General features: G+C 43.4%; 1 protein-coding gene across 8 annotated transcripts in view; it reads right to left on the bottom strand.

Moving 5' to 3' along the window:
* The window catches only part of ETV6 (ETS variant transcription factor 6), a 289,306-nt gene that overhangs the window by 49,481 nt on the left and 223,137 nt on the right, over window positions 1–16,688 (bottom strand). For all 8 annotated transcript variants that reach the window (XM_086402004.1, XM_086401999.1, XM_086402002.1 and 5 more), the window contains one exon: window positions 8,932–9,096. In XM_086402004.1, coding sequence (XP_086258130.1) covers window positions 8,932–9,096 — 165 coding nt within the window. The remainder of the gene's footprint in view (window positions 1–8,931; window positions 9,097–16,688) is intronic.

The following is a 16,688-nucleotide window of genomic DNA, read 5'->3' on the forward strand; positions in this document are numbered from 1 at the left end:
GCCAGTCTCTGCTTCAGACCATGAATGGCTTCCACCTGTTTTTAAAATAACATTTAAAGTTCCTAACATGATCCACAAGGCCTGTAATGATCTACTGAAGTGACTCAATGAATGGCTGCAAAGCTACAGTGTATGCCTCTATTTTTATATTCTCCATGTTTTTTTAAAGCCAGTCAGTCCCCTACTGGGGGTGGTATGGGCATTTCCAGTCTTCACTGTTATGAATAGAATTACTAAGGGTATCTTTTTTGACTTCCTATTGGATTGCTTCCATGGGATTTTTCTTTTCCTAAAATGGTGTTATCAGTGAAAGGGTACAATTAGTTTTAAAGTTCTTATTATACACTGCTGATTCTCCAGAAGAATCGGACCAATGAAGAGTGTCATCAACAGGGGTACCCAGAGCCCCTCCCCGTGGGGTTTCACGGCGTTTACCTTGAGTTCAGTAGGTTTAAAGCGGAATCTTCACATTATTAAAAGCTGGCATTTTTCAGAGGTGACAATTTACTATGTACATACCCTCCTACGAAGATAATTAGAAGTAACACATTCTTACATGTGCAAAGCGTTCTCTTCTCTTTTTCTCTCTCTTCTGTTTTTATTCAGAGATTTTAGTTTCCCTCTGACCAGTTACAAAAAAATAACAGCATATATGGTGTGGGAGGGACACTATTCAACTCTCTGCTGCTCTTTCCCGCCCGTGACAGGTTCAAAATGACGTCTGAGGCCTCAGTCCCTTCAGTTTCATAAATTCAACAGTGAAAAATCCAACTCAGACACAGGCCTGGGAGATCCCACTGGTGGTCTAAGAACATTCCCATCGTGGGACTGCTTGGTATTCCAGCTCTGCTCTATCTTCATTTCCAAGCATTCCACTCAATCCATTTTTATAGCCTGATTGAATTACAAATCTTTTAATTTAATACAGAGTGCTTTCTGTGACCATAAAAATAAATTCCTCTTTCACTTAGGAACAAATATTTGAAATTTATTTGATATCTATGTCTTGGACACAGAGATCCTGGGGAAAAAAAGGGAGCAGGTTGTGGGAAAATTGGGATATTATATATATAATATATATCTAACATAAATATTTTATATATATTTAATTATTTACTTATTTATTTATTTGGCTGAGCCAGGTCTTAGTTGCAGCATGGAGGATTTTTAGTTGTGGTATGTGAAATCTTAATTAGTTGCAGCATGTGGGATCTAGTTTCCAGCCAAGGATTGAACCTAGGCCCCCTGCATTGGGAGCATGGAGTCTTAGCCACTGAACCACCAGAGAAGTCTCTGAAAATTTAAGAGGAGACTCACTCAGGAAGACATCTAGAAAGACAACTGCCTTTTCCTGCATACAGAAGATAAAGTAAGGTAAACCAAAGAATAAGTTTGTGAGAAAATCTAAATATTGTGACATAAGTATGCACTGTCAGTTACAGGAAGTGCTGTATGTTTCACATGTTAAAATATGACTCTGCATAGCAGAGCGATCAGTCAGTCATCACCAACATTTCACCAATGGGATAAGCAAAATGCTAACAAATTCCATGACTCTCCTGTAATTGATTTATCTGAGCATTTTGCTGATGGGCAATACACATATTTTTGGCTTGTTTTGCTCAAAGACACAGGAAGAGAAGAGAGAGGCAACTCTGGGTATCTTCAGTCAAGGGTCATGTTTGTTGGAACTCCCACACTTTAGGGCTAAAATTCCCCTCTGTTACCCATGCCCTGAAACCCAGTGAGTTGAGACTAAAGCAGCCACTGGACTCAAGCCAGCAAACCACCTACCACTGCTTAATAGAGATTAATAGGCAGGTTGGTTTCCTAGGAAACATATGTAGATACAGACCAGTATTTAAGTTTAACCTTTAAAAGAAATTTAATATATCTGAAAGTCACAAGCAAAACACATTTCCAAAGAAAAAGATGCTGGTGGGCTGGAGAGGAAGAAACACTTTGTAACATCACACTCCAGTATGTTAAAAACTCATTTACTTAGTAAAACCCCAATACATTTTTTGCTGAATTAACCTGAAGGAACTTTGAACGTTTCTTGTTTTTTACAAAGCATTGATAAAAAGTCTAATATGAATTAAATTAATAACACTTTTTGTTCATTTAAATAAGGAATACTTAAATACATCCCACCTGAGTATCTTGCAATGGATAACTCTAAATGAGAGTGTTAATATCAATGCTAACTTGTCTGTTCCTTCGGATTAATGTGTTTTCTCAGAGTCTCAAAGAGGTCAAGTAACAATTGGAGTTATTCATTTCAAGGCATTCAATAAATTCATAAAATTCAATGAAACTCCTTTGAATTGAATCATCCCAGACCATTTAATGTGATAACTACCCAGTTGCCCAAGGACTAGGTAAAATAATCCTGTCTGGATGAGGTTTATAAAATAGAGATTTTTTTACACTTTTCCTTTAACTTTGTGAATATTATAAATTTGTCATCCTGCTATATCCTGATTAGAAGATTATTTCAAAGAAAAGCTACCATTTATATTCAACCTTGACATCTTCTGTTGGAGATAATATCTTAAACTATATTCTGAACGTTCCCTGTTTTAGTCTAGTGGTTGAAAAGGGAGGACATTTGTCCTGAAAGTGGACAGCATAAATGTAGTTTGTTTAATTGGTTGGAGAATGTGGGGTTCAAGGAGGCTACTGTATTTGACTGAAGGTATCTTAATAGTTCAACTAATTATAATTCATCGAACTCTTGTTCTCTCCTGTCTACATAGGGGATGAGTTGTGTCAAGGAATGTTATTTCTATGCACAGAAAATATAACTCTGGGTGAGGCCAGGCAGGAAACATGGCCGGGAGGAAGCTGTGAACTTCCATTCATGGTGATGGCCCATCAGATCCTTCTGTTTCATTCTAGCAACACTATGACTAGTGAGAAGCTGCTGCTGCCTTGTCTTAGGCAGCAATAAAGGTTAAAGAAAGACAGGAAAAAACTGGGTAAAGTCTAGGTTTTTTCATGGTATACAGTCATGAAGGAGACTAAAGTATCTATTTACTGCCTATAGGTGGGAAGTCGTAATGCTTACTCAAAGCTTAACACTTTCAGTGGTTGAAGTTGGGTTGAACTATAAAGAGCGTTTGGGATCCCCAGGGTGAAAATTCCATTTTATGGACAAGGAAGATAAGAGCAAACGAGGTGATGATATATGTGGAAGAGACATGTGTAGAATCTGGACCTTGTGACATCTACTACGTTGAAGGCAAGAGCAAAGTGCAGGTCAATAGAAGCAGTGCCAAATGTTTCATATGAGAGAGAAACAAGGTTTTCTATTTATACATTGTCTCTACCTAAGGAGAAGGTGAGCAGGTATATCACATCCTCATCACCTTGCTGGCTGGCTACCTACCTCATGGGAAGGGTCATCTCATCATCTTCTTATTTCTGTCTTCCAATTCCTCTGACAATACTCCTGTTCTGTGGCAAGTTTTCTGATAGCCCCTACTGGCAGGTATCACCTTGATATTCTGTCCATGGCTTTCTGGTTGCTGCCTTAAAATTAAATTACCTACCGCATAGATTTATCTTTAGTCTCAGCTCGATATAATGGGGGATGCTCTGAAATCTATTATTCCCAGCTTGGCCTGGCTTCTGTCTCAGACTTGTGCAGAAAAGGGCACATCTTCCTGAATGCTCTGGCATCACTTGGCCAAAACGCCAGGATAACCACTTCATGCCTAAAGCATATTATTTTGGTGTCACTGATTCCATCCTGGACTTCAGAGTCTCAAATTAGGACTGTAGCAGTAGCACTGTACCTGGTTTTCCTGCTTTTAGTGGCCCAGTGAATCTACGCTACGCACTGATGGCAAGTGTCCAGAGACCAAGTCCCCTACATACAAACCTTCAAGTTGCAAACTTTCAAAGACGTGAATGCGCTTGCCCTCCATCTCTTACTGCTGATGGTCCTTCTGTTCCACCATCTACTGCCTCCTCTCCCTCCTCCAGTCAGTAACTCTTCTTACCTGTTCACTGGATGCCAGCCCCTGTATGCCAGCCATTGGATTACACTACTATACTTTCCAAGGTATGGACTGCAGCCCACCAGGCTCCTCCATCCATAGGATTTTCCAGGCAAGAGTACTGGAGTGGGGTGCCATTGCCTTCTCTGTCAAGGTACTATAGTGTAAGATAAAAAATGCTTTATTTATTGCTTTTTAAAATGTATTATTTGTGTGAAAAGTATTATAAACTTATTATAGTACAGTACTAAATAGCAGATTGTGTTAGTTGGGTACTGAGGCTAAGTATGTTGAACTTATGCACAAACTGGACTTAACGAATATGCTCTCAGAATAGAACTCATTTGTATGTAGGGGACTGACTGTACCAAAGGGAGAGCTTCAATCATATCTTTCTCCTGATCAGAACCTTTCAGTGGTTTCCTATTATTTGCAAAATAACATCCAAACTCCTTAACTGGCTGTAAGATACTCTTGGATTGGGTCATAATTCACCTAATATTTATTGAGTGCCAACCAGATGTCATGCCCTGTGCTAGACACTGGAGACACGGCAGCTGAACAGGACGCAGCCTGAACTTTCTACTCTGAGAGAGGATATGGAATAGAAAACAATCTCATGTATCACAGTGTGAACCCTGTGTATGTGTGTCAGGGGCCATGACAGAATTAGGAAATGTTCTGAGATAAAACAAACTGTGGAAAATTCTTAAAGAGATGGAATACCAGACCACCTTACCTGCCTCCTGAGAAACTTGTATGCAGGTCGAGAAGCAACAGTTAGAATCAGACATGGAACAACAGACTGGTTCCAAACTGGGAAAGGAGTACGTCAAGGCTGTATATTGTCACCCTGCTTATTTAACTTATATGCAGAGTACATCATGCCAGATGCCCAGCTGGATGAAACACAGGCTGGAATCAAGATTGCTGGGAGAAATCAATAACCTCAGACATGCAGATGACACCACCCTCATGGCAGAAAGCAAAGAGGAACTAAAAAGCCTCTTGATGAAAGTGAAAATGAAAGAGGAGAGTAAAAAAGCTGGCTTAAAACTCAACATTCAAAAAACAAAGATCATGGCATCTGGTCCCATCACTTCATGGCAAATAGACAGGGAAACAACTGAAACAGTGACAGACTTTATTCTTTTGGGCTTCAAAATCACTGCAGATGGTGACTGAAGCCATGAAATCAAAAGACACTTGCTCCTTGGAAGAAAAGCTATGACAAACCTAGACAGCATATTAAAAAGCAGAGACATTACTTTACTGACAAAGGTCCATCTAGTCAAACCTATGATTTTTCCAGTAGTCATGCATGTGAGAATTGGACCATAAAGAAATCTGAGTGCCAAAGAATTGATGCTTTTGAATTCTGATGCTAGAGAAGACTCTTGAGAGTCTTGGACTGCAAGGAGATCTGAAGTCCTTGGACTGCAAGAGATGCAACCAGTCCATCCTAAAGGAAATCAGTCCTGAATATTCATTGGAAGGACTGATGCTGAAGCTCAAATACTTTGGCCACCTGATGCAAAGAACTGACTCATTAGAAAAGACCCTGATGTTGGGAAAGATTGAAGGCAGGAGAAGAAGGGGATGACAGAGATGGCTGGATGGCATCACCAACTCGATGGACATGAGTTTGAGCAAGCTCCGGGAGATGGTGAAGGACAGGGATGCCTGGCGTGCTGCGGTCCATGGGATCAGAAAGAATCGGACATAACTGAGCGACTGAACAGAAAAGAGGATCAACAGGACTTCCCTGGTGATCCAGCTGTTAAGACTCAGTGCTTCCAATGCAGGAGGAACAGGTTCACTCGCTGTCAGGGAAGTAAGATCCCACATGTGGTGCAGCCAAAAGGAAAAAACATGAGGACCAGCACCTCACCCAGATTGAGGCAGGGAGACGTGGAGGAAAGGAAGGTACGGTGGAACCAGGGATGTGCGGAACCAGGGATGTGGGGACGGGAGAGTCAGGGAAAGTGTTCCTGGAGAAAGTAGCAGAACTTGAAGAGGCAAGCAGACAAGGGTGAGGGGTGATGAGTAATGACGAACAGTGTTTCAAACGAAAACTCGTCTCCAAGGTCCTCCTCCACATGAACTGGCCTCACTTCCTCTTCAACACCTTTCCCTCCCGCTTCTTGTTCACCTTTCACAGCTTTCAAAGTCTGGCTCGGCTACCACACAATTGAGCCTCATCTGACAACCCGGCTAGAAATCACTTCTCTCTCCCTTAACTTCCTCAGCCAGCTCTCTTGTCTTCTGGCATGGAGCTACTCAGGGAACACTCACAGAATGAATTTCTACTGCTCCCTCTTAACCGTGGCTATGATAACCATGTCCCAACTAGCGCACCAGCCTAATGCTGCCTCTTCCATCTCCAGGTGGGATTCCTCACGGCCGCCCAAACCCACTAAGTTAACGCTGCTGCAATGACCCGTCATGCAGTTCCATCCTTCACGTTCCAGACCAGCTCCACTCCTTTTCTGAGGCCCATTCATGCTGCTCTCTCCTTCCCCAGCTGCCTCTGCCTTCAGGTTCAGTGTGATCCTGCCTTCAATGGGGTGGTGAGCTCCCTTCCAGCCTCCCACATGGCTCACCCTGCAAAGACCCGACAAACTGGCAAGGATGTACTGACAGGTTTGCTATGTCTCTGCTCCCAGCTTTAAGGAAAGCTGAGAGGTCATTGGAGAAATAAAAAATCAGCAACAAAAAGGAGCACCTGACAATGATTCTGTGGCAGCCTGGATAAGAAGGGAGTTTGGAGGAGAATGGACATGTGTATATGTATGACTAAGCCCCTTTGCTGTCCACCTGAAACTATTATATCACTATTAATCGGCTACACTCCAGCACAAAACAGAAAGTTAAAAAAATAAAATATAAAAAAGGGCGTACCTGAGATATGAGGGGAGGCAGAGAGAGATTTACAAAGAGGAAAGCATGCCCAAGGTCTAAATCAAGTCAACTTAAAACACATCATTGTGTTTTCCTTTGTTTGCCCAACATGAATGACTTCTCCTGAACACTGACGAGTTAGCATACATTTCCCTCCAGATGGGTAACTTTGCCCCTTTGAGTCTAATCTCTGAGTTTCCACTGGAACAGAAAAGGGAAGTGTTTTTGCATTAAATTAAAAGGAACTCTCAAGGTTCCTTTCAGGTTGGTTTTATTTATTTATATTGTTGTTTTACAGTTTTCTTATCCTGAGGCTACAGAAAGAATCAATGAGGGAAGATGAAATGTTTCAAGTATGTCTGTGTCCCTTCTAAAACCTTCTCAGTGCCCTGGTTCTCAGCTGTAGAAGTTTTCAAGTTTCCATGAACATCTATACTTCTGGGGGAAACTTCCCTTTTATCATTTCCTCCTCTAAACGGTTCTGCTGCAACTGGGAAAAGCTGGGCAACGCTACAGTTCCATACACATCCTTATCTTGCCCTGTGTGACAGGCCGTTTCCTCAGGACGGTTAGCTAGTTTATTAACTCCTGGCCAGCCTCCAGGAGTAAAGAAGGGTGAACACAGATGGGGACAAAGCCAAGACCTTGTGCGGGACCTTTGCCCTTAAGTCAAGGAAGAAAGGAGCTCTGCCAGGCAAGTGACCTCAAAGTGGGGGCAGCAAGGAGACTTGACAAGGCAGGACCCGTGGGTCCTCGAATAACTGTCCTCAAGAGGCAGAAACCCGAGACCAGGGCTCCCCTTGGACATATGGAGTTCCCAAATCTCTTCTAAAAATCCATCAAGGGGACTTCCTCGGTGGTTCAGAGGTTAAGACTTCACCTTCCAACACAAGGGGAGTGGAGCGGGTTCAATCCCTGGTCGGGGAGCTGAGATCCCACATACCTTGCAGCCAAAACATAAAACAGAGGCAATATTGTAACAAATTCAATAAAGACTTTGGTAATGGTCCACATCACAAAAAATTTAAGAAAAAAAAATCCATCAAGTGTGAGAAATGAAATTAGAAAGTCTGTTTGAGTTCTTATCCATATCACCAATACATTTTGTAGGTACTAAAGCTTGTTACTAAAGGAAACTTTTACATGTGGTTTTAGGAGCCCTTATTTCGAGAAATCTTTCTTGTTAGATGAGCCAGAGGAAACTGTCACCTGTATCCTTCAAGAGTTGTACAAACTATTTGGGTTTCCCTGGTGGCTCAGACGGTAAAGAATGTGCCAGCAATGCAGGAAACCTAGGTTTGATCCCTGGGTCGGGAAGATCCCCTGGAGAAGGTAATGGCAACCCACTCCAGTATTCTTGCCTGGAGAATCCCATGGACAGAAGTGCCTGGCGGGCTACAGTCCGTGTGGTTGCAAAGAGTTCGACATGATTGAACGACTAATACCAACACACAAAGTATTCAACATAAGATTCATACTTCAAAAATTCACAACTTCCAAAAGAAATCACCTAAAGCCCTTTGAATATAGGTCTCAAGTTGTCTGAGTTACAAGGATCTCCACCTTCCCCAGCCCTTCTCACCCATTCGCTTGTTTCTCCTTCCCCTTTTACTCCTCCTGCCTCAGCACCACTCATTCCCTGCCCTCTCCTGTCTTTGTTTTTAACTGAGCAGTTTGCATCTCTTCTGAAAGACTTCAGAATCAGAAGCAAGGTGGAGAGAAAGGGCTTCTTGAACGGATTTTCTTCCTTTTATGGTGGTACACTTGGATCCCTTAAGTTCCAGGGTCTGTGGGTCTGAACTAGGTCACTTCTCCTAAAAGTCTCTCCTGGACCTGGAAACCCTTCCTCTTCTCCCCTCACACTGGCCCTCATGAGCAGGATCCACGCTCCACTAAGCAGGGTCACTGTCCTTGCATTCACGGCGACCTGATGTGGAGATCTCCTGGGAGCGTGAGTCGTGACAAAGGCCAGCGCTGGAGACCAGACTTCCCAGACTGAGCCCAGGTCCAGAGTCCAGACTCTCACCTGAATGAGGAGACCGGTAGCGAAAGTCCTCTTTGGTCAGGAGTAGGAGAGCCTTGCCGTTCATCTCAAATGTGTTGCTGTCAATCGGCCTTAGAGAAAACTCATTTTCAGCCCACTTGAGCCACTGGGCTACGTCATCTCTGCTCCAGAACATTGGCTGCAAGCCTGTTGGAGAGAGAGCAAGGCAGAAAGAAAAGAGAGAAAAAAGATCTCATCAGTTAGACAGCCGAGATAAAGGGAAAAGATTTCTGAATGGTTAACAAAACTGAGTCTCCATGTCTGAAGAGCCCTTAGGGTTCAACTCTGAATCTCAGGTAGAACTCTAGCTTCATGAGTGTCAAAGTGTGATATCAAATGAATTTTTTATTTAGAGGCAAAGTGTGTGTGAGGGGAGAGAATTGCTTTTTGTGTCTCTAAGGAACCATAGGTCTCACAGCCCTGTTCTTCCTTGCCCAGCTGCAGTTCCAGGGGTCCTGAAGGTGCAGCTCTATAGAGGCCTGAAGCACTGAGGGGATGCGGAGTCATAATAATGTCAGTGGGCTTTGGATGCAATTCTAGAATCACAGGGCTTCCCTGGTGGCTCAGAGGGTAAAGAATCTGCCTGCAATGCAGGAGACCTAGGTTTGATCCCTGAGCCGGGAAGATCCCATGGAGTATGACATGACAACCCACTCCAGTATTCTTGCCTGGAGAATTCCATGCACAGAACTGATTTGATGGCAGCCCAGTGTCCTTTTGAAGTGAGAATGTTCCAGAGTGGGGCTTGACCTGCCAGAGATGCCAAATAATATAGTGTTCCCTGCAACTTCTTCCAGAAAGAGCAACTCACTCGTCTTGAGGACACTATCAGCCTAGCCTCTGGGAATGAGAGGGCAAGGTAAGGATAACAGGTACTTGTTCATGTTACAACTTCCTGGTGGGGGTGGCACGTGAACTCTGAGTAGGGGCAGGAATGGGTTGGAGGGAGGGCAGCCCCCCAAGAGGATGGCTCAGGCTGGATCTCTGTCTGGAAGCCTGACTGTGAGTCTGTGTTTTCATTTTATTCTGTGGTTGTGGGAAACCTTTGACATATCATATGAGTGGTTTAGAGAACAGTAATTCTCAAAGTGTGCATCAGGTACCCTTCTGGGTTCCCAAGACCATCTCAGCGTGTCTAAGAAGTCAAAACTTTTTGTAACCATATGAAGAGGTTACTTGTTTTTTCTGTTGTTGTTCTATTCTCAATCTTTCATGAGCACACAGTGGAATTTCCTAGCAGCTACACAGCATGTGATATTAAAGCAGACACAAGAATCTAGCCTTTTTTTAAATGAAGCCAGACATTAAAAAGACTTGCAAAAATGTAAGACAATGCCACCTTTTCACTGATTTTTTTTTTTGGTTTTGGAAAACATATTCATAAATACATATTTATGTTAACATATACTTGGCTTATTACTTTTTAGCGAGTTGACACATATTTTGATATGTATTACAACAAATAGTAAAAATTTTTGGTTTTAATTTCCAATACAGTACACATAGATAGATAAAAGCCACATGAGCAAAGCTTTTTGGGGGTCTTCAATAATTTTAAGGGATTAAAAGAAATCCTGAAACCAACTGTTTGAGAACTGATGGGTTAAAAGCCAGATGCTCAGGAGTGCTTTATTCTCTAAAATATTGTATGATCTAATAGCTCAAATACAACAGAATCAACGGTTGCTAAAAGGAACTTCAGTCTGTTATTTATTGGTGGTTACTTCAACTTGCTAAGGGGACTCTGTGAGTGTGCTCTGACAGCGTCCTTCAGTCTGATCCTGGAAAAAAGGACCTTTCATTTGTCAGGCATCATAAAGAACTGGTCTATTTGGATGGGCTACTTTTCCTTCTGGGTGGATGAGGAAATGGAATAGCTCAGTGCCCTTGAGAAGATCCAGGGTCTCTGGGCATGACCGGTGGCTCTATCTTTCAGGTGGCTCCTTTGCAAAGTCTAGTTTTACGGAATGGCAGCTGGTTCCCTTGAACTCTGGGGGAGTCCTTCTGAAACTGGTCCACTGTGTTGGGCACGGATAAAGAACTATGGGCACTGAAATTAGAGATGAGCTTCCCTGGTGGCTCAGATGGTAAAGAATCTGCCTGCTTTGCAGAAGACCCAGGTTCGATCCCTGGCTGGGAAAGATCCCCTGGACAAGGGAATGGCTACCCACTCCAGTATTCTTGCCTGGAGAATTCCATGGATAGAGGAGCCTGGTGGGCTACAGTCCATGGGGTCACAAAGAGTCTGACATGACTGAGTGACTAATACAGCATCATAGAGTTTTTTTCTTGGTTTTTAAGTTTCACAGTATTTTTTTGTCACATGGGGAATAAAGGGGCACTGTAAAATAATACCATGCAATATGTTACTGCTTTACGATCTTTAGAATACACACAGCAACTAAAGAATTCAGGGTTTTGTTTTGGACTCTTGACTGGGCCAAGAAGCAATGCCTATGAAAAATGGTCCTTGGACATGGATGGACTTGGAGGGCCTTATGCTAAGTGAAATAAACTGGAGGAAGACAAATAATGTATGATATCACTTATATGTGGAATCTGAAAAATAAACTAGTGAATATAACAAAACAGAAGCAGACTGACAGGCATAGAGAAGAAACTAGTAGTTACTAGTGGTAGGGGGGCAACACAGGGGTGGGTGAAGTGGGAGGTATGAAGGATGTACAGGCTCAAGGATGTCTGGTACAAGATGGGGAAATATAGCCAATATTCGGTGATAACTGTGATCTTTAAGAACTGTATTCTTAAAAGTTTAAAAAATGGTTTAAAAAGTTAAAAAAAAAATGGTTCTTGGACATAGGAGGTACCCCAACTCTTTCCAATGACCTTAAAGATGCATATCTGGGACCATAGAGAGGTGGGGACGGGCATGAAAAAGGCTCAGCAAAATCTCAACTTCTGAACCAGTGAAGAAAGGCCTTAAGAGTCCACAGTCATGGTGTCACCTCTGAAGAGGAACATCGGGGTGTCTAGTTATTAGGGACTTTTCTTCTCCTTCACACGAACAGCGAGAGCACAGCCAGCACTTTGGGGACAAATATGAGGACCGGCCAAGCGTGGCTGAAGGAAGTGCCTGGTGGTGAGAGGACCACAGAGCAGAAGATGCTCGGTCAGAAACAGGAAAAAGGATGGGGCTGCTTATTGGAAGTGCGAGTGCCAAAGCAAATACAGAACCGAATCCCACTCGGGAGGGGAAACGAGAGTAAAATGCTGAAGTTTCTGCAGAGGAGACACTGAAACAAGAGAGGCGGGTGAGAAGGGGGTGGGGGATGCAAGTAGTAATTTGAGGTTCTTTATATTCTATGGAAGAAAATACTCATGAGTAATCTTTTCCCTAAATACAAGAAGAGTCACACACTCCAAACAGACCTGCCGGTTGAGAACAACTGTTTCTCTTTTCACTTCCCATTAATCTCTCCTACAGCCCAGCCCCTGAAGAAAGCAAAACCATAACGCGGAAACCCCCTTGCCAGGGGATCCACTGAAGGCTCTGGGCTTGTGGGCTCAGGGGACCCGGTGAGTCCCAGTCAGTTCAGGAAACACCATGGCAATTCCAGCAGTTTTACAAAAGTGACCCCGACAGACCAAGCTACCTGCTGGAGGCCAGGCTACACATTTATCAGAATCGCCACCACTCTTCCCAGGAGAGAATGTGGACACATTCACTGAGCTGGAAAGAGGCTTGATGATAAACTCTGGTGTTCAGGACTTCCAGGGTGGTCCAGTGGTTAAGAATCCACCTGCCAATGCGGGGGGACACGGGTTCAGTCCCTGTGGGCTGGGAAGATTCCACAGTGCTGCAGGACAGCTAAGCCCGTGCACAGCTACTGAAGCCTGAACACCCGAAAGCCCATGCTCTGCAACAAGAGAAGCCACTGCAATGAGAGGCCCGTGCACCGCAACTGGAGAGCAGCCCCTGCTCACCGCAACTACAGAAAGCCAGTGTGCAGCAATGAAGACCCAGCACAGCCAAAAATAAACACATTTAAAATAAAACAAACAAACTCTGGTGTTCACAGGCAAGTCCCCCTGCTAGTTCCTTAAAAAGTCCTGGTGTAGGATGTGCTTGGCTACTCTGACTGAGGAAAAACAAGCCCCCTTTGCTCAAACCTTAAGACCCCAAGGCCTGTGTGTTATAGCCTTGGACTCAGAGTCATCTTTTAAACACTTTGACCATCCAGCACTATTTTGAGCACTTTATGAGTATCAGTTGATTTGACTGCATACTCACAGCAACCCTATGAGATAAGGTTTCAGGGTGAGGAAACTGAGGCCCAGTGCATTTAAGGGATTTGCCCAAAGGCATGCAACCAGAGTCACAAAAGGTCCTGGGATTCGAAACCAGGCTGTTTTGGTTTCTGAGTCTGTGTTCTTCCGCACCACATTCTCTGACCCACGCACTTCCCATTCAGATTCATTTTCAACATCTATTAGGGATTCAGAAAAGACTGAGTGAACTGAATCCTCCCTATTCAAGATTTTGATCCTGGGAGGTTTCTCAAGTTATCAACGAACTAAAAATAGAGCCAAAAATCCTGTAGATCCCTGGAGAAATACATTTATACAAGGGAGTAAGGAGGTGGAGGTGAGACTCTGCTTTTAACTCATCCAGGAAGGCTTTGCATCACCAGCTACTTGCTCATAGGCACTCGTCGCGTAGACACTGATCCTGAGTAGACAGCTGCTACAGTACTCTTGCCTGGAAAATCCCATGGGCGGAGGAGCCTGGTAGGCTGCAGTCCATGGGGTCGCAAAGAATTGGACACGACTGAGCGACTTCACTTTCACTTTTCACTTTCATGCACTGGAGAAGGAGATGGCAACCCACTCCAGTGTTCTTGCCTGGAGAATCCCAGGGACGGGGCAGCCTGGTGGGCTGCCGTCTATGGGGTTGCACAGAGTCGGACACGACTGAAGCGACTTAGCAGCAGCAGCAGCAGCAGCAGCAGCAGCGTAATAGCACACAGGCAAGACCAGGGAGGACTGCATCACAAGTAACTTGTTTCACACTTATCTCTTGCAACGTTAACTTGCAACATTAACAAAGGGACTTCCCTGATGGTCAAGTAGCTGACTCTGAGCTCCCAATACAGGGGGCCTGGGTTTGATCCCTGGTCAGGGAATTAGAGCCAGCATGCCACAACCAAACCCCGGCAAAGCCAAAAAAAAAAAACAATTAAGTTAGAGAACTTATATGTTAATGATCATTAGTGAAAAGAAAAAAGACAGAGACCATTATTATACTGTACCTACATCATGTTGTTCCCTGTGTACATAACAAGCCTGCGAAAGCCACCCTAAGACCCGCATTTGGAATGTCATTTAATTTCAGAGGGTAGCTGAGATGATTTTATACAGAAGAAATGAACTGCTATGCTTAAGAAAATTACTAAGCATTCCACCGCACTTTTTTTTCCCCCAAGTGGGTCAAGTCAAGTTCATGGGGCCGTACCCTTTAATGACATACCCAGACCCTTAAACTTCCGTCTGATAGTTCTCCAATTCCACGTTCAAAGGAGCAGCCACGTTCATCAGTACACGCTTAGCCTCATTTCAGACTTTCTGGTTGTGTTTAAACTAATGATGGAAAGCGTGCTGGGAGTCAGGGACCTAGATCTTACTCCCAGATCTGCCATTAAGTAACATGTGTTTCTGGGCCAGTCACTCAGTTTCTCTGTGGTTCAGTGGTTTCATCTGTTAAATGAGGGGCTTAGAGTATGTGATTTCTATTCCCTTTTGGGTTTAATATGGTCAACATGCTTCCACTTAATATGAATCCTAAAATCCAAAGAACTTAAACAGCCAGGACCTTTTTCTACAGAGCAACTCCATGCTCACGACCATGACCCAGAGACTGTAACTTCCTGAAGGCTCCTCTGAATCACGGAAAACAGATTAAGTTACTTTAAATAGATGTTGGTGCTTATGAGTGTTTTTATTATATTCTAATTCTTGAAAATTTATAACCTGGTAATGGGTTATAATTACCCAATAATAAACATAACATTTTAAGAAGGTGCTTTCACATGGATGACCTCAGGTTATTCTCCAAAAAGCCCTGTGAAACCCACTGCAGTCTCACTTCAAGTTGAAAGATGAGGAAATAGGGGCTCAGAGTCATTAGAGGATTTTGCTGGTTTGCATAATAGTCAATTCAAGCTCTTTTGCTGTAGTAAACATCCATCAGAAGCAGCCTTTATCCTAAACGGTCTGTATACACAGAAATTGGCTACAGAATCAGTGGCTTAGAGGACAGAAGCAGAAAAGACAGAAGACAACCCCCACCCATCTGACTCATGAGGAAACTGAAGCTGGGAAAAGTTGAGTTTGAACCCTCCTCAAGCTGCCCCAGGTTTCCTCTTTCCAACCTCCCATGGGGTCTCATAACTTGATCTGATGACAAAGAAGCATTCTGTCACCCTTGACAGTGAGGACAGCTATCACTTCCTTGCTTAGTCATCTTGCCTTTGGATTAAACATCCTTCACTGGTCCAAACAGAAGTTCAGTACGGCCTTTTTCAGAGCCTCACCAGCCTGCCTGCTTCCTCCTGAGATCCTCTGTGGCTCCCATTCCTAAACATAGTGCCAGAGGCAGGACTAGAACCTTTCTATCTCTGGACAATGTTTTTATTCATAATAGCGAACACTGAGCATTTACACAAGTCTTCACTACAATGATGATTCTTCTCATTTTGTAGAGGACAAAACTGCAGTACACGATAAACGGAATTGGTGGGGCTGGGACTGAAAATCAGACCCACTCAACACCCCACCATATGGATTCTCAAGTGGCCCCTTAGACTGTTCAGAATAAAAAAATTTCGGAAAGCTCCCAAAGGCGTAACTCGAATTTGCTGTGTGCTGGCAACTATTCACGCTGCGTTTACATCATAGTCACAACAGATTACATAGCATTTACATTGTGTGAGGAATTATAATGTTATCTAGAGATAACTTAAAGTACATGGGAAGGTATGTGTAGGTTATATGCAAATACTATGTGATTTTATGTAAGGGGCTTGAGCATCTATGGATTTTAGTATCTAGCGGGGGCCGGGGGGCGGTCCTGGAATCAGTCTGCCACGTGGATACTCAGGGATGTCTGGAACAGCAGACACTTAGAAGCATTTATTGTGTGCCAGGCGCTTTTCTAAATGTCTTCTGTTTGTAACTCATGTAATCCCCACAGGGATGCTATACAATAGAAACATTCACCATCCTTATTTACAGAGGAGAAAACTGGAACACTAGGAAGTTAAGCGACTTGGCCAAAGTCACACACCCAGTGGAAGAGCCAACATTTGAACCGGGTTGGTCTAGCCCAAAGTTCCTATTAATTCCTTGCCTCTCTAAGGTTATTTTGGTGTTTTGGCAGGACGTTAAATTAAATTCAGGATTAAAAAAAAAGAGAGAGACAGAGAAGTTTCAGTGATTGTGTGAACTTTCACAGTATTTAAGCAAGTAGGCACGTGGCACCAGCTTGGAAACTCCGTGTCCCTGCTGTGTGATCTCGGACAAGTTTCTTAACCTCTCTGTGTCTCACTTGCCTCAACTGGAGAATGAGGACAACTCTCAAGTTGACAAGCGAGTGCCACTGAATCACAGATGATGTGTTTGTCAAATGTGCAGATGACATAAAGCTAGTATACAGTAAGATGATTCAATGATGATAGAAGATACAAAGGACAGTATTTGGCATAGAGCGAGCATTTTATAGT

The sequence above is a fragment of the Bos grunniens genome, chromosome 5, assembly GCF_055505025.1.
Source record: "Bos grunniens cultivar Pamir isolate PY7600 chromosome 5, Bosgru_T2T1.0, whole genome shotgun sequence".
Classification (NCBI taxonomy): domain Eukaryota; kingdom Metazoa; phylum Chordata; class Mammalia; order Artiodactyla; family Bovidae; genus Bos; species Bos grunniens.